This window comes from Hakea prostrata, chromosome 3, assembly GCF_041222555.1.
Source record: "Hakea prostrata isolate BN-2017 chromosome 3, UWA_Hpros_2, whole genome shotgun sequence".
NCBI lineage: Eukaryota > Viridiplantae > Streptophyta > Magnoliopsida > Proteales > Proteaceae > Hakea > Hakea prostrata.
Window position 1 is genome coordinate 13,405,685 of NC_142602.1, and position 21,498 is coordinate 13,427,182.

Below are 21,498 nucleotides of genomic sequence, written 5' to 3' on the forward strand. Positions count from 1 at the left end.
AAATTAGAACCCTACCTGAATGAGGCCTGGTTTGGTACAATTTCTGTTTCAAATTTCATAGGGGTGATTTCTACTTTTGAAATTGTTCTGGAATCGAGTGGAATAGAAATTTTGAAGCAGCTGAGAAGCGGTTTCAAAATTTCTATTTCATTTGAGTTCCCTTATGCTCTCTAAGGAGCACACGGTTAATTTGACGAGCAAAGTATTAATCTCCTTATAATAATAAAACACTATCCTCCTTGTAACAGTCTCACCGCAACATGCGACCACCTCCCTGTTGCCACTCTTTTGACTGCCGCCTTGACCACTTCCACTGCCACTTTCCCCCAACCCAAACCCCCCCCCCCCACCAAAAAAAAAAAAAAAAAAAGAGAAAAAGCTGCCACTGTAACCGTTGTCCTATCAATGTCACCACCATGCTGTAGTGATCACTGCCACCTCCCACCGCTTCCACACCTCCATCATCATCAGCCCCATCCACCCTCTGATGCAGCCCTTGATTGAAGAGGTTCAACTACAGGCCAGCTTCCTATGATAAATTAAGGGTTTAGGGTTTTAAGGTTTTGGGTAGTTGATTGGGCTTCATGAGGACATAGGTTATGATGTATGGAGAGATTTGGAGAGCTTTAGAGCAATGGAGTGTAGGGATGTACAGGACAGGTTCTTGAGATATGGGATGAAAAGTTATTGGAATGGGGTGAAACTAGGAGAAATTTTGGCAATGGTAAATAGGAATGTTGGCTAAAGTTTGAGACTGCTCTAATGGTTAGATAGGTAGGATCTGAATTTGAAATTTGGGTTTTTTGGTGAGTATGAAAATTCAAGAAAGGGATTTATAACCTTGGGTTTTGGTTGGTATTTTGATCATACTCCTGATCTGGAGAAGGGGATGATAGGTATAGGCTATGGGATGGATTCTAATGGTTTGTTTGGGCTTTGGATGGAGATAGATTTTAATGGGTAGGTTTTAAGGAAAATGAAAATAGAATGGATAAGGTTGGGGATTTAGAAGGTTAGAAATTCAAGTAACAAGGAGGGGAAGAAATCACATAAGCGAGAGAGTTTCAATTCACTGGCAGCAATAGGCAAACTCAAAATTCAATTCATCAACTCATTTTGTAATTGGTGGGGGATGCATTATATACGGACGTTCTAAAACCCCTAATTCAAATATGACTCATGAAAGGACTCCTAATCACTCTAGAAGACTTAATTAAGGTAATAAAATCAAAATAAAATTCTGTCCTAGAACTTACTCTTATATATATAGTGTGTATATATATATATATATATAAGTTTTACTATAAATAAAAAGTGAACTTATTATTATAAGTATAATATATTATTATCTTATTAGTATGCCTTATTAATAAGTGGGCAATTATTATAAAATTCTGTCCAAGAACTTAGTATCCTAATCTAGCTCAAATGCTAAATCAAACATTGATTTTAGCACCTGTTCTCAGGTACCGCCATTAACCAATTTATGAGTTTATAAATTAGGCCCATTACATCAATAAACTCAAATAAGAAGCTTAATGTTTATAGTTCCACACATGGGCCAAAATTAAGTATTTCAAAGCCCTATTTACCCTTTTGGACATTGTTTTCTGTATCACCCTCCTTTCCAAAAATTGTAGTGAATCTATTCTCAGGAACTGAACTACCAAATTGATTTTTTTATTCTTGAAATATTTCATATCGATACAATCAAAACAATTGCAAATTTTGCCGATAAATATATTTGTTGACTTTTTATGGATCAATGCAAATTTGAAAATGAAATCATACCCAATCTGTTCTGAAATAAATATGCTTTTTAAAGCTGAAATAGTAACCAAACAATGGCAGCAATGGGGGTATCTATGTATTGAAATACTATTTCTTGAAAGAAGCTAAGAGAAGCAATCTAGAATAGAAGAAAACAGAAGATTTGTATGGGAAACATCAGAAGTGGACCCTGTCAAACCAAATTTTATTTTAACTCAGAGTAGTGTCTAGGAAAGGGGGTATCCTAGCATTTCCTTCAAGTCAACTTGGGTGGGAATAAATAATACCCTAAATTGAGTATATGGTAATAAAGAAAAAGAACACCTCATTTTAGCTGTGGTCTCTTGAGATGGGTTCTGTTTGAGCTATTGAATTAAGCAAACATATTGCAGAGGTCTCTAATTCCAGTGCTGCATTATAGTTCTGCGGCTTCTGCCCTTAATTTTCTAGCAGTCTTTGATTTCATTGAGTTCCATGGAGTAGTCATCAAAAAAGGAATAATTTTTGAATGTTTTTGAGGAGGAACATATGGTTTAACTCTTTAAACCGCCTCTCTGACAGGTTTGATTATGGAGTTCTCGTTATTAGAAGTAAGGATTCTAGGTCTGTATGCATTTTTAGATATAGGGAAGTGGCTACCTTGAATGTTGTAGCAGCACTGCCTGTTGTCCTCACCAAAGGATAGACTTTTTTTTTTTTTTTTTTTATAGAATGCATTTCCTTAGATAGATAATAGAATCTTCAGGCTTTTATCTTAGTATTTTGTTGTTGTCCAATCTGAAAAACCAGGAACTGATGCCAGTTGTAGCCCTATCTACATAATAGACACATCAGGACCACAATGATTATCATTACTTGATCTTAATGATTTCCATATAGTACTCTTACCTAGTTACCCCTGCCCCCCCCCCCCCCCAAAAAAAAAAAAAAAAAAAAAAAAAGAAAGAAAGAAATTATTAATGCTGTAATTTGTGTAGCCTTTTTGACATGATTTATAAATTGCGATTTCAATCAAAATTTCTCCATTTAAGGAATATTAAAAAAATCTCTGAAACTATTCTGGCCTTCTTTTGTGAGTTGTAAAATGAAAAAGAGTTGACTGCATGAAAGCAGAGAATCAGGGGATGGTATGGAGGTCTAGATTCGGCTTTTAGCCAGTGGGTTCTCTTCATATAGGTACAACGAACACAGTCAACTGTATATCTGTCGTGATCACCTGGTGGCTGTTGCTTTTTTTGCTTGTTTCAAAGTGACAGGTTTCTTCCAAATGCTTAACACTAGTTATCTTTACAGTTCTCTTCTTTGCTTTTTGTCCATGATCTTGCTTAATCTGTCCCTCAGAAACTCCTCTCAAATTTAAGGAAAACAACAATTTATACTCATAGGACTTCTCTAAGTTTAACCATCTGTGTCATTAGCTGGAAACATTTATGGCGACAAGCCTTCCTTTCCAGTAAGACAAGCATTCTCAAACCTATATACATCACAAATACACACTTCATATGTACTTTTATAAAACCAATGACCTCTATATTTTTGTTTGTTTCCCTTGTGATGCATCATGATACTTGTCTGCCTTGTTCTTTTCCCCTTCTGGTACTATACTTGTCCTCCTGTAGTATTTTTCTAATTTTTCTAATTTTTTTTTTAAAACTTATTGACATTTCAAAGCATTCAATATTTCAGGCAAAAGCTGATGAGATTTCAAAGCTGATGACTGAAAATGAGCAGCTGAAGGCTACAATTGAGGATCTGAAGGTAGGTATGGTTCTAACATGTTATTTCCATCTTTACGTATCTTTTCATTTACCTATGTTGTTGTTGTTGCTTGTGCATGATTTTCTCATTTTACTCGTATCAGTTATTTTGGTTTGTAATTGAGATTGGTAAAAGTTTGGTGCTCAGAATTAAATATCTAAAATTTCTTAGCAACTTCTCCTGGGGATTGCTCTGCTTGGTGGCTGCGCTGTTCAGCCCATTGATTGAATTGTTGATGAAAGATGGTTCTTATGTAATAAAGACTAATGATTCATGTAGTGGAATACATTGAAGTTGAACAAGTCAGTTGCTATTCTACTCCTAGTAGTGGTTGATGGGTGATAGTCTGGTTGGTCAACCTGAATCTGTTGCTATCATCATTAAATCCATATTTATATGTGAAAATCTTGGGTCTGTGAGCTGTTGAGATCCACCTCTTCTCTAATAGTGGTTTATTGGATATCAGAATCTTAGTCTAGCAAAAATCTGAAGTACTTGCTGCCAATTCATAAGGAAACTGAGGTGCTCAGTGATAACCGATAAAAACCATTTCATCAGAGTCAATGGAGGAAAATATTTCTTGAAAACTCTTGCTTGTATAATGCTTGTGTTTTGTATCAACTGCCTGTTCATCCATTTGGCATGCAACTACTCTGAAGACGTTCTGTCTGCTTTTGTGTCTGAGGTTTGATGGGATCTGTCTTATGATAATAGTTGCAAATACTGAATGTCCTTAAGCATATGGTGTCCCCCCCCCCTCTTTCCCTTGGTTATTTGATTGCTTTTTCTGCTAGTAGTTCTTTTGTTTTTTGGCTTTTCTTTGATGAAGGCAAGAAATTGAATCTACCATGGAATTTTTATTTTGCAGGGGAAATCCAATGAATCAGAGATCGAGTCACTCCGAGCAGAATATCATCAAAGGGTGGCAGCTCTGGAAAGAAAGGTGTGATTTTGTGTTTCTTTTCTTCTCTTTCCCCCCCAAGCTTGTTCTTCTGCAACTTGAGGTAATACAAAGTATTCTATATGTGATGACCTTATCAGAGATTCACTGGTCTTTTACTGAATTATTGATAACCTGCTACATTGCATCAGAAATAATGGAAGATTCCATTAATATATATCAGAAGCATATAGGAATTAATAAATCTAAATGCTGTCAATCATCTTCCTAACAAAATAGAAAAAGGAAAAAAAAAGGCTTTTGATGAATAGGTCACTTTTGTCAAAGCTGGGTTTATCATATTCATCTATCAGCCTCTTATGCTTTAAATTTTAAGAAATTAATATTTTTCCGAAGCTATCTTTCTACTTTTGGTAATTTATATCAGTTGTTAATCTGTTTCTTTTTTTTCCTGACATTCTTCACATATATAAGGACAATTAATTTTAGAAAACATGTATGGTTTTTGGATGAATAAAGAATTCATTAAGCAAAGGGTTGGGGGGGGGGGAATTCAATGGAGCAACTAAGGCGAGAGCCAAACAAAGCCTGGGAGCACCAGGCTAAAAGCTCAGCAAAGGGGATAAGAAAAGGATCAAAAGTCCAAAGCCAAAGTGAAAAAAACGAATCAAAGCAGGCCTAAACTAGTTTTTGCCTCTACGCTTCTTCTTCTTTTTATGGGCTCTGAAGTCCACAATAAAATCTTCATCGACATGGTGGTACCCTTTCAAAGTGCGATTGCTTCTCCTGCAGCCATTGTTTCCCCAGGTACGTGAGGGTTGGGGGTCCCAGCATTGAGAGCACAACAGTCAATATCCTCAATATCTCAACACAATCATTAGCACCCTCATAGGTAACAACTAAAAAGATTACCTCCCAAGACCATCGGAGTGTGGGAGCAGGAGGAGAAATAGCTAGGTCCACAATGTTTGGCCAGAAGAGGGGGATAAGGCATCTGCGGCTCTAGCCTAGGAGAAAAGGAAGCTAGAAGGGCCCAAGTTATTGGGGCTAGGGAGGGAGGGGGAAGAGTCTGGGCCAAGCGTGCCAGAAAAAGGGGAGGGGAGCTGAGTGATGGGCGGAGGGTTGAAATGGTTGGGCCTAGCCCATGAGGGAGGAGATTAGACGGGGTGGGGAAGCGGGCCGAGAGGGTTCAAAGGAGGTGGGCCCAAAATATAGTGGGAGAAGTGGGCCACAAATACAAGTAAGTGGGTGAAGGGTGGGGGGAAAGGAAACATTGGGGATGGGTGGGGCCCAAGTTAGTGGACGTGGGGGAAGGGGGAGGGGAAAAAACTAGAGAAAAGGAGAATGGGGGTGAGGGAAGTAGTGAAGAATTGGAAAGGGATGTAGGGGGTTGCTGGAGCTTGTCATGCAAGCCAGGTGAAGGAGGAGGGAGAGATAGGGAGGTTAGAGGATGCAGTGCAAGTAGCAGAGGATCAGCAGCAACATGCACAGGCAATAACTGATCAATAGCGGGCTCAGCGACATTGGGTTCGGGGTTCAGGGGATGGACCTTGGGTGGGGGGGGCCGGGCGCCAGGCGTTGGGGGGCTTGCCTGGGGTGCTGGGGCTTTGGGGCCGGGGGATGCCAGGGATTGTGGTCCGTAGTTCTGCCATTGGAGGATTCTGCGGGAGTTTTCCAGTAGATCTAGGACCAAGCTCAGGGGGAAGAATGTGATTTCAGAAGGACATGCAAGGGAGCTTGCCGTCACACTGGGTTGGAGTTCGAAGACTTTGCAGGATAAACAATGTGGGGGCTTCCATTCGTAGTTACTTCTTGCGTGAAACTGACCCTATAAGCTTCCTTGGTGAAGATGGAAGAAGGCAATGGGGCTTCAGCAGGGGTCCCGATGCAAAGACATGCAAAAGCAAGCCTGTCTTTCATCATTGTTTGAGCATCAGCGAAGATAGGGTTCCTAGGGCAGAATGGACAATGCTTAGACCAAGCAGGGTGATCCAAAGAGGAAGGGAGGAGAGATCTTCTTGGGAGAGTTGCAGGTTTCATGTCCACTGCTGGAGGAATAGGGGACGTTCTCTAACCACCCACAGACATTCCACAAGAACCTTGTGAAGGTCATCATTGTCCAAGAATTTGAAAAGAAAAATCCATGATCAAGCAAGAATATCTCCAGGGGAGCAGAGGGCTTCCATTGCTTGGTCAGGGAAGTCTTGACAATATGGTAAAGGGGGCGAGAGCTGAGAAAGTGTCCTACGAGGCATTGGCTTCAGCTGGGAGCTTCTTTGTCAAGACTACCTTTGGGACAAAAAGCTGCAATTTGGCTATCCACAATAGATGGGGGGTAGCAGACACAGAGGGATGCCAGCTCTCGGGGCTTGAGAGATGAGGAGAAGAGGGACCAAGGAAGAGGAGAGGAGGGGGAGGAGCAGAGGTAGTCGGGTGATTTTGGGCTTGCCCGAGGTAAGGGAGGAGGATTTTGTTTTTTGCCGGGGGGGGGGGGGTGAGGTTCCATTATCACCATTACCTCAGAAAACATGTATGTTAATTATGGATCTGACTATTAATATGCCCATAGGTCACTGCTGATTTGGTGGTGGTGTTTTTGACCTTCATGTATAGACTTCTGGGTTTATTGGTTGCCCCTTACACATTTTAGCATTGGATAGGATGGATTAATCTGCTTCTTGCTTTACTAATTTTATATCCTTAGTTGTAAATTGTCATAGGAGTCTTTTGGGTAAATTCACTGGTGGTGACTGTTCTCTTGCTGGTGTTTATCTAATTTCTTGGTTTTCTCTTGACTCTTGTGGTTTTCAGGTTTATGCTCTTACAAAGGAAAGGGATACTCTAAGGAGAGAGCAGAATAAGAGAAGTGATGCTTCTGCCCTTCTGAAAGAAAAAGATGAAATAATCAATCAAGTTATGGCTGAAGGTAGAGCTGAAATAAGTCTGCACAAATAACTATAGCACTCCATTGTACCTAGTGCATATCCTTTTTATTGTTTGAGGCACCTATGCATATGCTCTTCAGTTTCGATAGGTTTCTCCAACAGTTAATTATTGCTTGTGCATTGATTGCTATAAGTAATACTCTACTAGTAAAGTGGTCATATGAAGTAGTATTTTAACCAATTTAGGGTTTGATTAAAGGAAAAAAAATTGATTTCTACTAATGAGGTGCATATTTCTTGAAGAATCATCTGTGGCTTCTTATATTGTACAGAAACAGTATTAGAAAAATTCGGGGTTCCTTCCACCTTTTCATTAGATGCAGGAATTGGATGGTAATTTATGGGGGTTTTGAATGGATCATGCTCGCAGGTTCATCTACAATCATAACCAAGAAATGATGGCAAATTGTTGTAATTAGACAGTGGACTCTTCATTCATATTTCATTTCAACAATCTATGCAGGCAATGTTACATAGTATACTTAATAAGGTTTTTAACCTCTACAGCTAACCAAGGTTGCAAATCCACAATTCCACTTCATGTGATTATTCTTGCAATATGGAAGTTTTTGCGTTAGCTAACACAAGGTTTACCTAAGTATCAGCGCTTAATATGGCTGTTTGCCCATCGAAATGTCCAATTGAAACCTATCCATAAAATACACTGTTTCAAAGTTGGCTGAAAATTCGGTATTTCGCATGTCTCAGTTTGACCAGAATATCGTACCAAATGAGAGTTAGCACTATGTTATCAAATCTCTGGATTGTAGAGTCTGATACTGCAGTTCTATCATCATGTATGCATATCATAGAAGTAAAGTATGTTATGCAACACCCCCCCACCCCACCCCCTCACCCACAGAAAAAAAAAGAAGAGAAAAATCTGCATATTTATTTATTACAGAAACCAGTAAGATTTAATATCAATTATTTTTGAAAATTTTCAGTTTCTACATTTTCATTCCATTTGTCTTCCTGTACATTTTATAGACTTTGCAATGCAATTCTGAAGAATTTGAACTATGAGACAATTTTGATCAGATTCTTAACATTTTTATTTGAATATAATCTTACTGTGCCAGGTGAAGAGCTTTCTAAAAAGCAAGCAGCACAGGAGTCACAAATCAGAAAGTTAAGGGCACAGGTATGCTTCAAATATTTCTACTTAATACTTGTTATAAAGTTAAACCAGTATCAATTGGTCTTTTCTTTGTTTATATAAATCTTAACAATGTGTTCATTCATTTTTTCCCTGTGAAAGCTAGATCAGAGAGTTTGAAGAGGAAAAGAAAGGTTTGATTACCAAACTTCAGGTACTTAAATCTACAAGCACTATTTGCAGGTTTCATTGCTTTTCATCTTTATTACTCTATTATTTGAACATGAATAGTTGCCTTTGATTTTCAAATAGGGATAAACATTTATGAAAACATGCAGGATTTGGTTGCATCTTTCTTAGAATAAATGTTAGGGAGAAGTTTGAGTTTGCAAAAAATTAACAGAATTCAGAAATTTGTTCAAATCTGATTGAGTGGTAGCAATGGTAAATTTGCTCTACTGCAACCTGCAAAGCATGGGTAAGCGCGTTTGCATCCTCCTCCCTCCCCCAACCCCAAGCCTTTTCTCTGGGATCCTTTATGATGCTCTTGGGAATAGGATTGGCCTTCGGTGTTCATTCCTGGTCTGATCCATGATGTGATCATGATATGATGATCCTTACAGCTGACTACACCTGAAACGCAGCCTTGGGTGAACCTGGACCTGACCGGGTTTGTAGCCCAAGATGAGCCAGATCCAGTTTGTCATGGATCTAGTAGGATTTTAAGAAATATTTTATTTTAGGAAAATGATGTTTTTGTTTATTTTATTTTATTTTTTTGGATGAATAAGGAATTCATTAACCAAAAAAGGGGGGGGGGCAACAAGAGAGCAAAGGGCAGAGCCCTACCGAAGCTAACAAGCAAGCACCTGAGCAAAAGCAAAGCAAAGAAAAGAACTAGGCACCGAGATTGAGACCAAAGATTCTAGACAAACCCAAGGACTGTGCTAGTTTTTCCTATTTGAGCTCAGCAATGAAATCTTATTTTATTTATTTTACAAGTTTGATTTGTAGGATATTTGGTTTGAAATTACTTTAATTTCCTAGTTTGAATTGGTCTTTTAGTTAGGGAGTTAGTCTTAAGTTAGAGGGCCAGAGGCATTTTAATTTTCTATATAAATAATGTAATGCCCCATTGTAGAAACTGATTGAATAGAAAGGATTGAGTTATGAATTAGAGAGCCTGTATGAGTGTGCACTTTCTTCTCCCCTACCCCCCTCCTTCCAACCCCCCCCCCCCCCCCCAAAAAAAAAAGGGAAAAAAAAGCATTTTTCCCAGTTGACAAACCTGCACGCCCATTTTTCTTCTTTCTACAATTCATGACTCTTGCTTGTTCTGGCAACTAGAAAAGGAAACAGAAAAAGGAAAATAAGACTTTTCTGCTTTGGGAGCAATGAGAAAAAAGAGAAGAGAAGGAGAAAGAAGAAGAGAAGTAAATCAGAATTCAGAATAGAAACGAAAAAGAGACAAAGTTTTTTATCGAGACCCAGCAGAAGAAAAGGGAAAAAAAGCAGAAGAAAAGATAGAGAGAGAATAAAAAAACCCAGAAAGAAAGGAAAAGGAAAAGGGAAAAAAAGAATAAAAAAAAGAAAAAAGAAAAAGAAAAAAGAAAAAGGAAGAGAATGGAAGCATACCTGGTTCCCTGCTTGTTCATCCCTCCATAACTCCATTGCAAGCAGCAGCTCCCTTAGAGTCTTCTGCCATTCTCCTCTGTTTTCGAAGGAGAAAGAAAAACTCAGTCCTTACAGTAATTCAATCACCATGAAATTCCTTTTATCCTTGTTTTAGTAATTATTTCTTCTTTCTAAACTGCCTCTTCTATCCTGCTTTTTCCCAGTCCTTGTTTTGCTTTTACCCTTTTCCAAGTTTACTCCCTCTCCATACATTGCATTCTCCTTGTGTTTCTAATCCATTATTGATGAATATGCCATCCACATATTGAGTTTCAGTTATTCATGATTCTGCCATGACTAATAGACTTTCACTTATTTCAAATTCTGCCATCCACATATTGAGTTTCAGTTATTCATGATTCTGCCATGACTAATAGACTTTCACTTATTTCAAATTCTGCCATCCACATATTGAGTTTCACTATTTACAATTCAGCCATCCTCTTCTAGAGTCCCGCTTATCTACATATCTGTTATTGTTTGTTTGTTGTAATAAACTTGCCATATGGAGATTGATCATGACAATTCATTCCATTTGATTAGTGAGGGGTTCTCTAAGATGCAAATGAAGCTTTCTAACTTGACAATAGGTCTTCAAGAGATTATTTAATATTTCCTACAATTTTTATGATACCATCTGAAGGAGAACTAGACATTGATAAAGTTTGGAAATAGAAAGTGACAATCAAATCAATGTACATAGTCTAATCAAAGTTGAAATTGAAGAATTGATTGATGGTCTGATTTCTTTGCGAAAATACATGAGCGAATTTTCATTGAAGACACATCATTTGCTAATGATCGTCAGCAAGTTGACCATGAGATTTGTTGGATCATCATTCCCTCAAAGTCAATATTTGTGGATGCTGATCTTAGGATGTTGATTCTCTTACTTTACAGAACTCGTGGGAGTTTTTCTCAATACCAGGAGAGTTGATGTAAAGACACATGCAATCTTGCTCAACTAGGGCTGTAGCTTCCAGGATCTCTAGGGCTAGACTTGAATTCCAAGCCCAAAACTGGGGTTTCAGTTAGGGTGTACAGCTGGTTGTTCCCCAGCTGGTTCCTAATAATTGTGCTCTAATTCCCTGTTTGGGGTTTGGCTTGTTTGATGGGATATTGATGCTTGAAGATAGCAGGATATTTAGGTATTGAGGATACTTAGCCCATCCCATGGGAGGTTTATAAATTCCTCGAGATGGGGTAGATTTGAGATTGGGATGAAACCCATGGGAATGGGGTAAAACTTGAAAGGAATTTATATTTTCTTCCTTAGAATAATCTTTCCAAGTGTCAATGATTTTGGATGGGTGGATTGGGAGATATTGATTTTCTTGATTTGGGAGAAAAAATAGGGTGACGACAATAACAGGGATGGGCAGATCTAGGGGTTGGTTTGTCTGTTAGGGCTGAAATTGGGATCAAAAGTCACTTGGGTTGGGGGGAAGATATTCCTGAAGTTTGGAAACGGTTGGGATTGGTGCAGACCTGATTATAAATTTTGGGTCTCTACAGAAGTCCAAAAATTCAGGAAAAATAGAAAAAAGATGCTAAGGGAGAAGGGGATGATATGTACGAACTATGGAATGAATTTCTAATGAATTGTAATGGTTTGTCGGGCTGGTGATAGGTTTTAACGGCTATGGTTTAAGGAAACCAAAAATAAGAAAGGGGGAACAAAAAAGAAGGGAATTTAGGGTTGGAAAATTGAGAAGGTTGCAAGAAGAATTGCAGATGGCATCTTACAATTTTATAAAAGAACAGTAGGTTGAATTGTTGATGAGAGGATTTGTTCTTGTAGGAAATTCAAGTTTTACAAGATGAATAAGAAAAAAGTTGGATAAGAAATTGCATATGAGAGAGAGAGAGAGAAAGGGGATGGGGGCTCACCAGCATTGGTAGACAAAACCCTATATTCAATTCATCAATTCATGGCTCAACTAAGCAATTACATCTATATTTATAGCCAATTTGGCTGACATAGTTTCAAACTCAAACTAGGACTCAAATTAGAAACATACTTCAAAATAGATTCCTATGCTAAAAGGGAAAAGCCTAACCCAATCCTTGATCTATTAGGTAATGTGAACTGACTAGAAAATTGTAATAATTAAGTAAATAGATTTAAAATAGGATTGAAACTGAACTAATGAAGGAAATCCTGCTATCCTTCTTTCTAACCATATTTTAGGCCCATCAAATTGGCCAATTACAAAATAAACCCATGGAGTCGAGACCTAATCTTAGACTATTCTCAAGGAAAGAAGCCCAATTTGATGATAATTCTGCAACAAGACCCAACTGGGTTTATAGACCATGATGAATTGGATCCAGTTGGAGACTTGGAGTCATGGGTCTAGTAGGATTTAGGAAATATATTACTTGGGGCAGTAATATGTTTGTTTATTTTATTCAACCTATTTCAGAAGTTAGATTTGTAGGATATTTAGTTTCAAGTTACTTCTAATTTCCTAGTTTGAATTGCTCTTAGGGAGTTAGTCTTAGATTAGAAGTCTTTTATTTTCTATATGTATGATGTAATCTCCAATCGTAGACAGATTGTATTATGAATTAAGCTGTGTAACTTCCTATTCTTGTAGTACTCCCTTTGTGAAGGCCCACACAGCAGCTCTATTCTAGGTCTGCATTAGTGCCCCTGTTATTATGGCACCATTTGCTTTTCTTGTGCCTTCTCTTATTTTCCTGGTAAATTCTGTGTAGAGTTTCTACATAAAATATTCTATTGGAGGTTCCATTTTCTCGGCTATTGAAACGTTTGAAGGGTTGAATGTACAGGATCAATGAATGTGTTGGGTGTGCCAATCTGGTGGGCTACTCTGTCAATGTAATCTGGTGTATGTAAAGATTTATTTCAAGACAAATATAATCGTTAGAATGTGAAGAGAAACTTATTTTGGGGGTTTGGGGTGGGGGATTTTGGGGGTTTGGAGAGAGATAAATAGACGCATTAAAGAAAATATAATAATGTTGCAGAAAATGTAAGCATTTATTTCAAGACAAATCTAGGTAGGGTGATGTTTGTTTAGTATTCTAGTACCTATGTTTCTCTCTTAAAATCCATACAGAGAGAAAAACTACATGAGTATCTCTGAGTATAAGCATCTGTGAGAATGTACTTGTTCAAATTTTTGTTTACAATGAATTTGACCTACACTAGAGCCCTCTAGAAATAGAAGCCTAGAACATCTTCATGGATAACTTAATCATACTAAAGTACTAAACGAGGATGAGGTGATGGGAAGATTAATACAAAACCTGGAATTATGGAAGAGTTCTGTTTGCCAAACTAACAAAATTCAGTGAGGACCACTTAATTCATGGTTTATTCTTTTGATGGTACAAGTAACAAATATTTTATTGCAAAAAGAACAGCCATGATCTAAAGCATTTAATACATATTATAGGCTGTAACAACAATCAAGATCCAGAGCCAAAGATCCAAAGCCGAAGACCCTCAGAGGAAAAGAAAATGGGGTAAGGGACTAGAGATAATGATTATCTAATGACCCTGCCTCTAGCTAACTCTTTTGCTAGAGAACAACTGTTCTCATTCTCCAAGAGAATGTATTCCCCCTGAGAGCACAAATATAGCTCTCCTGATTAGATGGGTATGATGCCATGGCACAACCAATTGAGCTAGGATCTATCTAACCACTATGTTGTGTCACCTAACTGATTGAGGTAGATTTGTTTTTTCAAAGTTGAAGCATGTTGAATTTGATAACCCTAGAGAAACTTTTTCTTTATCTGCACTTCTCTAGCCACTGTTGAGAAATACTCAATGCTAACCAATTGTCTTTCTTACCATCTTATTATCTAAAGCTATGCTTGTCTTGCATGGTAAGTGAAGTCATGTAAATGGGGTTGAGGAACCTTGGCAAATTTTCCCATGAAATGTAGTCATAGGCATGTTTTGTTTCTACACACAGGTAAATTATCGCGTACTACAATTTCCTGTTCATTCATTAGTTTCCTATTTATGTCAATTACAATTACAAGAGCTTACCAAGTCAGGTAGATTTGTCAGACAGGAAAATGAAAACCTCGTTGGACCATTAGTTTATAGTGGTTCAACTTGTGTATGTCTACTCCTTTCTTGATCTCAAGAGATATTCCAGTAGTGTTTCTCTTATAATAAGATGGGTAGGGAATCGAAACCTTACAGTCTTTGTTCACACGGCAAGAGTACCCTTACAATCTATATTACCAGGGCAAGACCGTTTACAATTCTGACTCAACCTAGGAGTAGAATTCCAATAAAAGAAAATACAAGGTAGAATTTACCTATCAAGGGGTGTGGCACTTTATCCCTTGAGTGAATGATGCAAGATGGAATGAGATGCACAAATGTAAAGCTTGCGACACTTTGGGATGGCTTGAGCTCCCAATTAACCTTCTATCACTTCAGCCACAATGAACCTTGATGGGCTTGGATCCTTGGGAAAGTTCTTCAAGGTATGCTCAAGGAGTGAGAGGCTTGACTACAATATAAATTAAAAATTTGGAGATTTTTGATCACTTATAGAGATGCACAATGTAGGCAAAAGGTAGAGTTTTAGCCCTTAAGTTGAGGGGTTACATTTAGGTGAAGTTGTGGAAAAGGTATGTGTTCCAATGGATTAATAACAGTCATATTTTTCCACCAACAGCTTGCCGTTTCAGAATCTAACCATTGGAAAATACCTGTTGGAGATCAAACTGCCCCATTCCGTTTAGTCTTTGTGATTGAAAGTTTTATCAGAGAATGCTAATGATATGAACATATAGGCAACATTGTGCCATTTGGGGGAAAAAGCTTGCCATTTACTAAATGGGGAGCTGTAAAATGGCAAGTCATTTTAGTTCAGCAAGCAATTTGCTTGAGCTGAAACGCCTTGCCATTTGTTACAGCAGGCATGCGACTTGTGTATTTGTGGAATGTTGGTCTTCCTAGCCTTCTCTAAGTCCATTTTGAGCCTTTCAACATGTCTTATGTCTATCTAGAGCTAGTTTAGACATGTTGCATGAGTATGTTCAATGTTACAAGTGTGTTAAGAGTGTTTGAAGTGCACTTAATCATCTTGGGTTAGGTTGGTCATTGTCCTTGATCTCCAAGTCTTCATGTGGTCGCCAAGCTTCAAGTCTCTATGCTGTAATTCACTTGTTGAGTCTTGTGTTTGGCCTTTGATTCATGTTTTGATCCCTTCGGGTCTTGATCAACCTCTCCTTGGTTCAATTCTCTTGACTTAATTCATTTGGCTTGATCTAATTAGGCACTTATTAAGCAAGACATCAGTACCTCGTGTTTGTTATCATCAAAATTAAGTGAGGGCTGATGTGACACTTCCTATCAGTTCTCCTTTCTTTAGATTATACACTTGGGAACAATGTAACCTTTCTTTCCTCACTTCCTTGGAAACCATATGCAGACCAGAGAAAATATCTTAGGGATCCTTTCATTGATCCCCTACCCCCTGATAGAGCCACTAGCATTTTTAAGTTACCTAGACTAAGGTCAGTGGACCAAAGTTGTAGCCTGAGGTCAAGGTACGGAAGCGGCTTCTCAGCAAAAATTGCTGAGGTAAGGCTGCATGTTGGGAGGGGGGGGGGCTTTGCTTGTGCGGAAGCCTTTGGCACTAGGTTTGCCCTTTTTTCTTGTGAAAGAAAATATTCCTTGGATATCAAAAGACTATGATGGATCTCTTAGGCATGGTGAGAGATCTTGCGAGATCTTGCTTTTTTGGTTGATTGAGATGAGATGGGAGTTGTTGAGTTCTGCGAAATGGGATATCTCGCCATCTTGCGAGATCTCGCCCTTATATCTCGCAAGATGGCAAGATATCCCTTTTTCTAGTTGAATCAAGTGGTTTAGGGGGTTTTAGACCCCCAATCTCGTACGAGAAAGGCATATCTCGCCTCTCACTCGCTCTTTTCTCTCCTCTCTCATTGATATCTCGCCCATCTCGCTGGTAAGTTGAGTTTTGGACGGAATTTTTTGGGGATTCAGCTGGATTTCAACTTCCAAGCACCTTTAACACATCTACAACATCAATTTAGCATCATTCAAGCCCATTTCAACTAGATCTTCAACAAAGGTCGGATTTTTTCCCCAAGTTTTAATTTTTTTGAGTAGCACGTTCTACAATCAATGTGTGAGTGTAGTGTAAATATATGTTGATCTACTACCTTCGATCTACACTTTCATGGAAACAAATTTAATTTTCTGTTATCTACTCTTGTGAACTTATGACGTATGGATTATGATTTATGACTTACTAGTTACTAAAACTTCTAATGCTTGTAAAATTTTGAAGACATTTAAGTTCTTTGATGTATTTGATAGTTGATACTCTAGCTTTTCATTTATATGCATTAAATGTTCTCTATTACATGTTGTCTAACCTTGCATTCCCCAATCCTACAGCATTTCGGTTTCACATATAGGGTTGACTTAGAAGACATACTTAGGGTTATTTTCTCACAAATCCAAGGCCACCAGTGTGCTCAAAAGGCCTTATAGGCTAAATTCCAAGTTTCAGCCCAACTGGGATTTAAAACCCACCGAGACGAGCCACCAAGTTGACGCCAAAAAAATCACACGTTTCTACTGAGATTGGTTTTTCAAGGTGGCAAGATCTTGCCAGAGATCGAGATCTTCTACCATGCTCTTAGACCAATCCTTAGACTAGTCATTTTTTGCATTAGGCCTTCTAATTTCTTTTGCCCTTTCCCTGTAACTTGTCTTTCCAGCTTTGGCAAATTTTGTCTTCTTCAAGGCATATACTGCAACTGACGGTACATTTAACTATTAAGAAACATGTAATCTGTTGGTGGACTAGATGGGGTAGCTTTAATCAGAATGTGTTTTCGGACTTTAGATGGATGTCCACCCTGAATTGGTTGATTTTCTTCTTTATCTTCCTTACCATCTGCAAATGTAACTCTTCATGGTAAAACATGCAATAGAGCTTTCTTCATTGTGAAATAATCTTAACATGTGATTCTTTTAATTGTTTGTAACGGCGTGGTATTACTGATTGTAAGCGTTAGCCATATTTGTAAATTTTCCAGGTAGAGGAAAACAAAGTAGAAAGTATAAAGAGAGATAAAGCTGCAACTGAGAAGTTACTACAAGAAACAATTGAGAAACACCATGCAGAACTTGCAGGTCAAAAGGAATATTTCACTAATGCACTGAATGCGGCGAAGGAGGCTGAAGCATTAGCAGAAGCACGGGCCAATAATGAAGCCCGGACAGAACTAGAGAGTCGTCTACGTGAAGCTGAAGAACGTGAAGTTACTCTAGTTCAAACACTTGAAGAGTTAAGACAAACTCTCAGTCGGAAGGAGCAGCAGGTACTTGTTTGAAGCATGAAGATTTTAAGCTTGCTACCTGCTTTTGCACAGCAAAATGATTTGATTTTTCTTCTTATATTATATGCTGTAGGCAGTTTTCAGAGAAGAAATGCTTCGAAGAGACATTGAGGATCTTCAAAAGCGATATCAAGTGTGCTGTTCTTCCTATGACCATATTATGCACTGAAAACTGGTTTTTTGTGCTTTGAACATTTTATTCTGTCGTAGTAATTTATTTATTTGCTTCCTTGTTGTATGTTCTTTGGTTCCCAGGAAAGTGAGCGTCGTTGTGAGGAGTTGATTACACAAGTTCCAGAGTCAACTAGGCCCCTCTTGAGACAGATTGAAGCTATGCAGGTGATGATCTTTAATTTAACTTCTATTTTTTTGGAACCTTTTTTATGTTTATATATATATTTTCACTTTCACATCTACTTTTGAAGCACTTGGAAAGTTTTTAGTATATACCTTTTTGTCTCCTATTTCTTCTTTAGTTGCTTTGGATTATGGGCATTGATTTGGTGCTTGTTTGATTGTAACAGGAGACAAATGCCAGAAGGGCAGAAGCATGGGTTGCTGTTGAGAGATCCCTGAATTCTCGGCTGCAGGTTGTCGACATTTAGAAGATGACTTGCTTCCCTTTTTTTCTTCACGTGCTTTATTACTTAAAAGTTCTTTCACTGCTGCTGGATTTACAGGAGGCTGAAGCCAAAGCTGCAGCTGCTGAGGAAAATGAGCGGTCCATGAATGAACGGCTATCACAAACTTTATCTCGCATTAATGTTCTTGAAGCTCAGGTTCTTCTATTTCCTAAGAATTTTTATGGTTTTAATATTTAATATCTAAAGTGGACATCAGCTTATTTATTTATGCTACAGATCTCATGTCTTAGAGCAGAGCAAACACAGCTAAGTCGCTCCCTTGAAAAAGAGAGGCAGAGAGCTGCTGAGAACAGACAGGAATACCTTGCGGCAAAGGAGGATGCTGATACTCATGAAGGCCGTGCCAGCCAGCTTGAGGAAGAGCTTAGGGAGATTAGAAGGAAACATAAGCAAGAGTTGCAGGATGCAATAGCGCACAGAGAACTCTTACACCAGGTAGTTCTGTAGTTGATTTAAGTTTGGTACTGATATGCATGTCAGTGTACACTATATTGTATGAACTCTCCGGAGCAGTTAAATTTCTGTATCATGTTGGATTCTGGCAGTCCAGTGGATGAGATATGACAAATTCTGCTCCTTTCCTTTCTGTTGATTATAGTTTTATATTTTCTAGTCAGTTTTCCTTCTGACCATGGTTTCTGAAGGTTGTTTGGTAAACTTACATGGAGCCCATAGCTTGAAACTGGGAAAGGTACTATTAAATTGTGTTAGAGAAAGCAGAAGCTTTTCATACGGATCTCTTGTGGAACCATAGTGATCATTGTGCTCCAAAAAGGGTTCTTTCTTAGTATTATCTATATACTGTGTTGGTATTTTCAGCATTATTTGAAACAAGAATGCTAGCATCTTAATGTTAGCGCTGGCAATTTGCAGGAGTTAGAAAGGGAGAAGAATGCTAGGTTGGAGTTGGAAAGAAGTACTCGTCGTGAAATTTCTTCTGTATCTGATCATGCTGCAAGCCCCAAACAGTTGGGTCTTTATGCTGAAAATGGTAAGCCATTGGGCACTTTATATCATTTCCTTTGTCCATGTTTTCCTTATTTTTCATTTTGTGTTATGTATCTTCTCTTTTGCAGGAAATGCGTCCATTAGGAAACTTTCTAGTGCTGGAAGCTTAAGCAGCATGGAGGAAAGCTTTTTCTTGCAAACATCTTTGGACTCATCTGACAGTTTATCAGAGAGGAGGCATCCTGTTGAGACACCCATGACTCAGTACTATTTGAAGAGCATGACTCCAAGTACCTTTGAAGCTGCACTCCGTCAAAAGGATGGGGAACTTGCATCATACATGTCCCGTTTGGTATGAGACAAATTATATGTTATATTTCATCTTTTATTTTTTAATTTCTTTTCGTTGTATTATGATCTATTGTAAATGTAAATTTTGGAATTCTTTGTGTTTGTCTCCTCGAGCATCTCTTTATATTCTAGTATACATGGAGTAGCTATGTTATTTCCGTGTTTGAGTGCAGAATTATGTCATCTAAGTGACTGGGTTAGATATATGTTATCTACCTTACTATAAGTTCCAAGCACTGTGTGAAATTCATTTATTAGTGTTATATGAATGTTTATTTTGCTTATTATCTTTCGAAAGATTATATCTTTGACATGTTGACTGCAGGTGTCCTTGGAATCCATCCGTGACTCTCTTGCTGAGGAACTAGTTAAGATGACTGCCCAGGTCAGCTTCCGCGGTTCCACCATTACCATGCTGCCCCCTCTGCCCTTCTCTCTCTCTCTCTCTCTCTCTCTCTCTCTCTCTCTCTCTCTCTCTCACATTAATTCAACCTAATTTCTTCTGGGTTTGCAGTGTGAACAACTGCGGATAGAAGCATCTGCATTGCCAGGTTTACAGGCAGAGCTAGAAGCACTAAAACGAAGGCACTTTTCCGCATTGGAGTTAATGGGTGAACGTGATGAAGAGGTACATAATTTGTTCTTAGCTATAAAAGTGAGTGTGCCATGAGAACTCATGCATTGAACTTTGTGCAACATGGAAGTAAATGCACCTTTGGGCCCATATCTGTGGGTTGGAATTAGACCATTCATGCTTTGGTAGTGCAGACTAATGCATTAACGACTGTTTATAATGTCTACGGGTTCTTTTTTCTTTCTTTTCTCGAACCTATTGAATTGGTGAGCATTGGGTCCCAAAAACCATAGATAGTTAATGAGGGCAGATTCATTGAGCTTTCACAGGCTGCACATTTCTTAATTTTCATAATGGCACCTTCTCAGAGATGTTTAGCATGAATAATTTTTCAGGAAGCTGCTTTTTCTTAACCATGTGTTTTGACTTTTTGGGTTTGATAGTAACTTCTATTATGATTCTGGATGGTGTGTTGTCGAGGGACTCAATTTCTTGTGATGAAGTGGAGACGTGTGATTTGTATGAAAGACAGGGATCGGTAAAGTTTTACCTGTAATAGTATGTGAGGATTTTAAGCTTTAAGAACTTAAGGTAAAAAAGAAGCTTGGAAAGCTTATGCTCAAAGAATCATAAAAAGGAAAAAAGAAGCAAATAAACTTAATTGACCACATAAACAAAGATTGAAATTGGTATTGTAGTCTGGAGCAGCCCTCAACTGTTTGAAATAATTTGGGAATCCAAGTGGAAAACTGATAAAAGAGTACAGAACGTTAGTTCTGCTCTGCCTCAGATTAGGTGCCTCGTGGTGCCAATTTCCTGTTGGTAGAAAGTAGGGAGGGGGGAGCCTGGTTCTATGGTTCACCTGAAAACCTCTTTCTGGTTCAATTTCAGTAGCAGTAGTTGTGGGGGTCAGTTTGGAAGTCTCCTATAGGTTGCAGCCCCAGGATTCCTGATTTTCATGATTTTTAGGGATCTTACTTCCTACACCAGTCATGGGGTTTATCTTTATTATATTTTGTAATAGTGATTTGACTAAATTATGTACTTTATAAGGCCAGCCATATTTTTAGTTCTCTTACTTTGGTTTCGTGATCAGTTAGAGACACCTATATTGGCAAGAGGATGGATTTAACTTTCTTTTATTTCCGAACTATTACTCATTTCTTGGTTATATGTTGTCAAGGAGTCTCCCTTTTAGCCTGGATGATAGAGTAGTTTACCTTACTGAATGGGTTGTTATTAGGCAGTTGAGTCAAGATAGAACACCTGCCAAAGCAGCTGGTCAATTAGCAGTTGTAGACTTATAGGTTAGTTTTGAGCAAGAAAAGGTTGACCAGAAACTCCTCAATAGGTAGTTTCCGAGTCCCAGTTTTTTCTCTATTTTATTTTTATTTTCAACATTATAATTTAAATTTAGAGGCTAGTCAGTCATAATGATTTTGAATATAAGAGGTCTGGTT

At 38.3% G+C, this 21,498-nt stretch overlaps 1 protein-coding gene across 3 annotated transcripts in view; it reads left to right on the forward strand.

The window, feature by feature from the left end:
- GC5 (golgin Putative 5) overlaps positions 1-21,498 on the forward strand; it is a 29,545-nt gene that overhangs the window by 6,198 nt on the left and 1,849 nt on the right. For all 3 annotated transcript variants that reach the window (XM_089149154.1, XM_089149153.1, XM_089149152.1), the window contains 15 exons: positions 3,457-3,528; positions 4,397-4,471; positions 7,241-7,355; positions 8,457-8,518; positions 8,640-8,687; positions 17,219-17,503; positions 17,595-17,654; positions 17,777-17,860; positions 18,046-18,111; positions 18,202-18,300; positions 18,382-18,600; positions 19,039-19,156; positions 19,242-19,465; positions 19,790-19,849; positions 19,979-20,092. In XM_089149154.1, the coding sequence (XP_089005280.1) occupies positions 3,457-3,528; positions 4,397-4,471; positions 7,241-7,355; positions 8,457-8,518; positions 8,640-8,687; positions 17,219-17,503; positions 17,595-17,654; positions 17,777-17,860; positions 18,046-18,111; positions 18,202-18,300; positions 18,382-18,600; positions 19,039-19,156; positions 19,242-19,465; positions 19,790-19,849; positions 19,979-20,092 (1,701 nt within the window). The remainder of the gene's footprint in view (positions 1-3,456; positions 3,529-4,396; positions 4,472-7,240; positions 7,356-8,456; positions 8,519-8,639; positions 8,688-17,218; positions 17,504-17,594; positions 17,655-17,776; positions 17,861-18,045; positions 18,112-18,201; positions 18,301-18,381; positions 18,601-19,038; positions 19,157-19,241; positions 19,466-19,789; positions 19,850-19,978; positions 20,093-21,498) is intronic.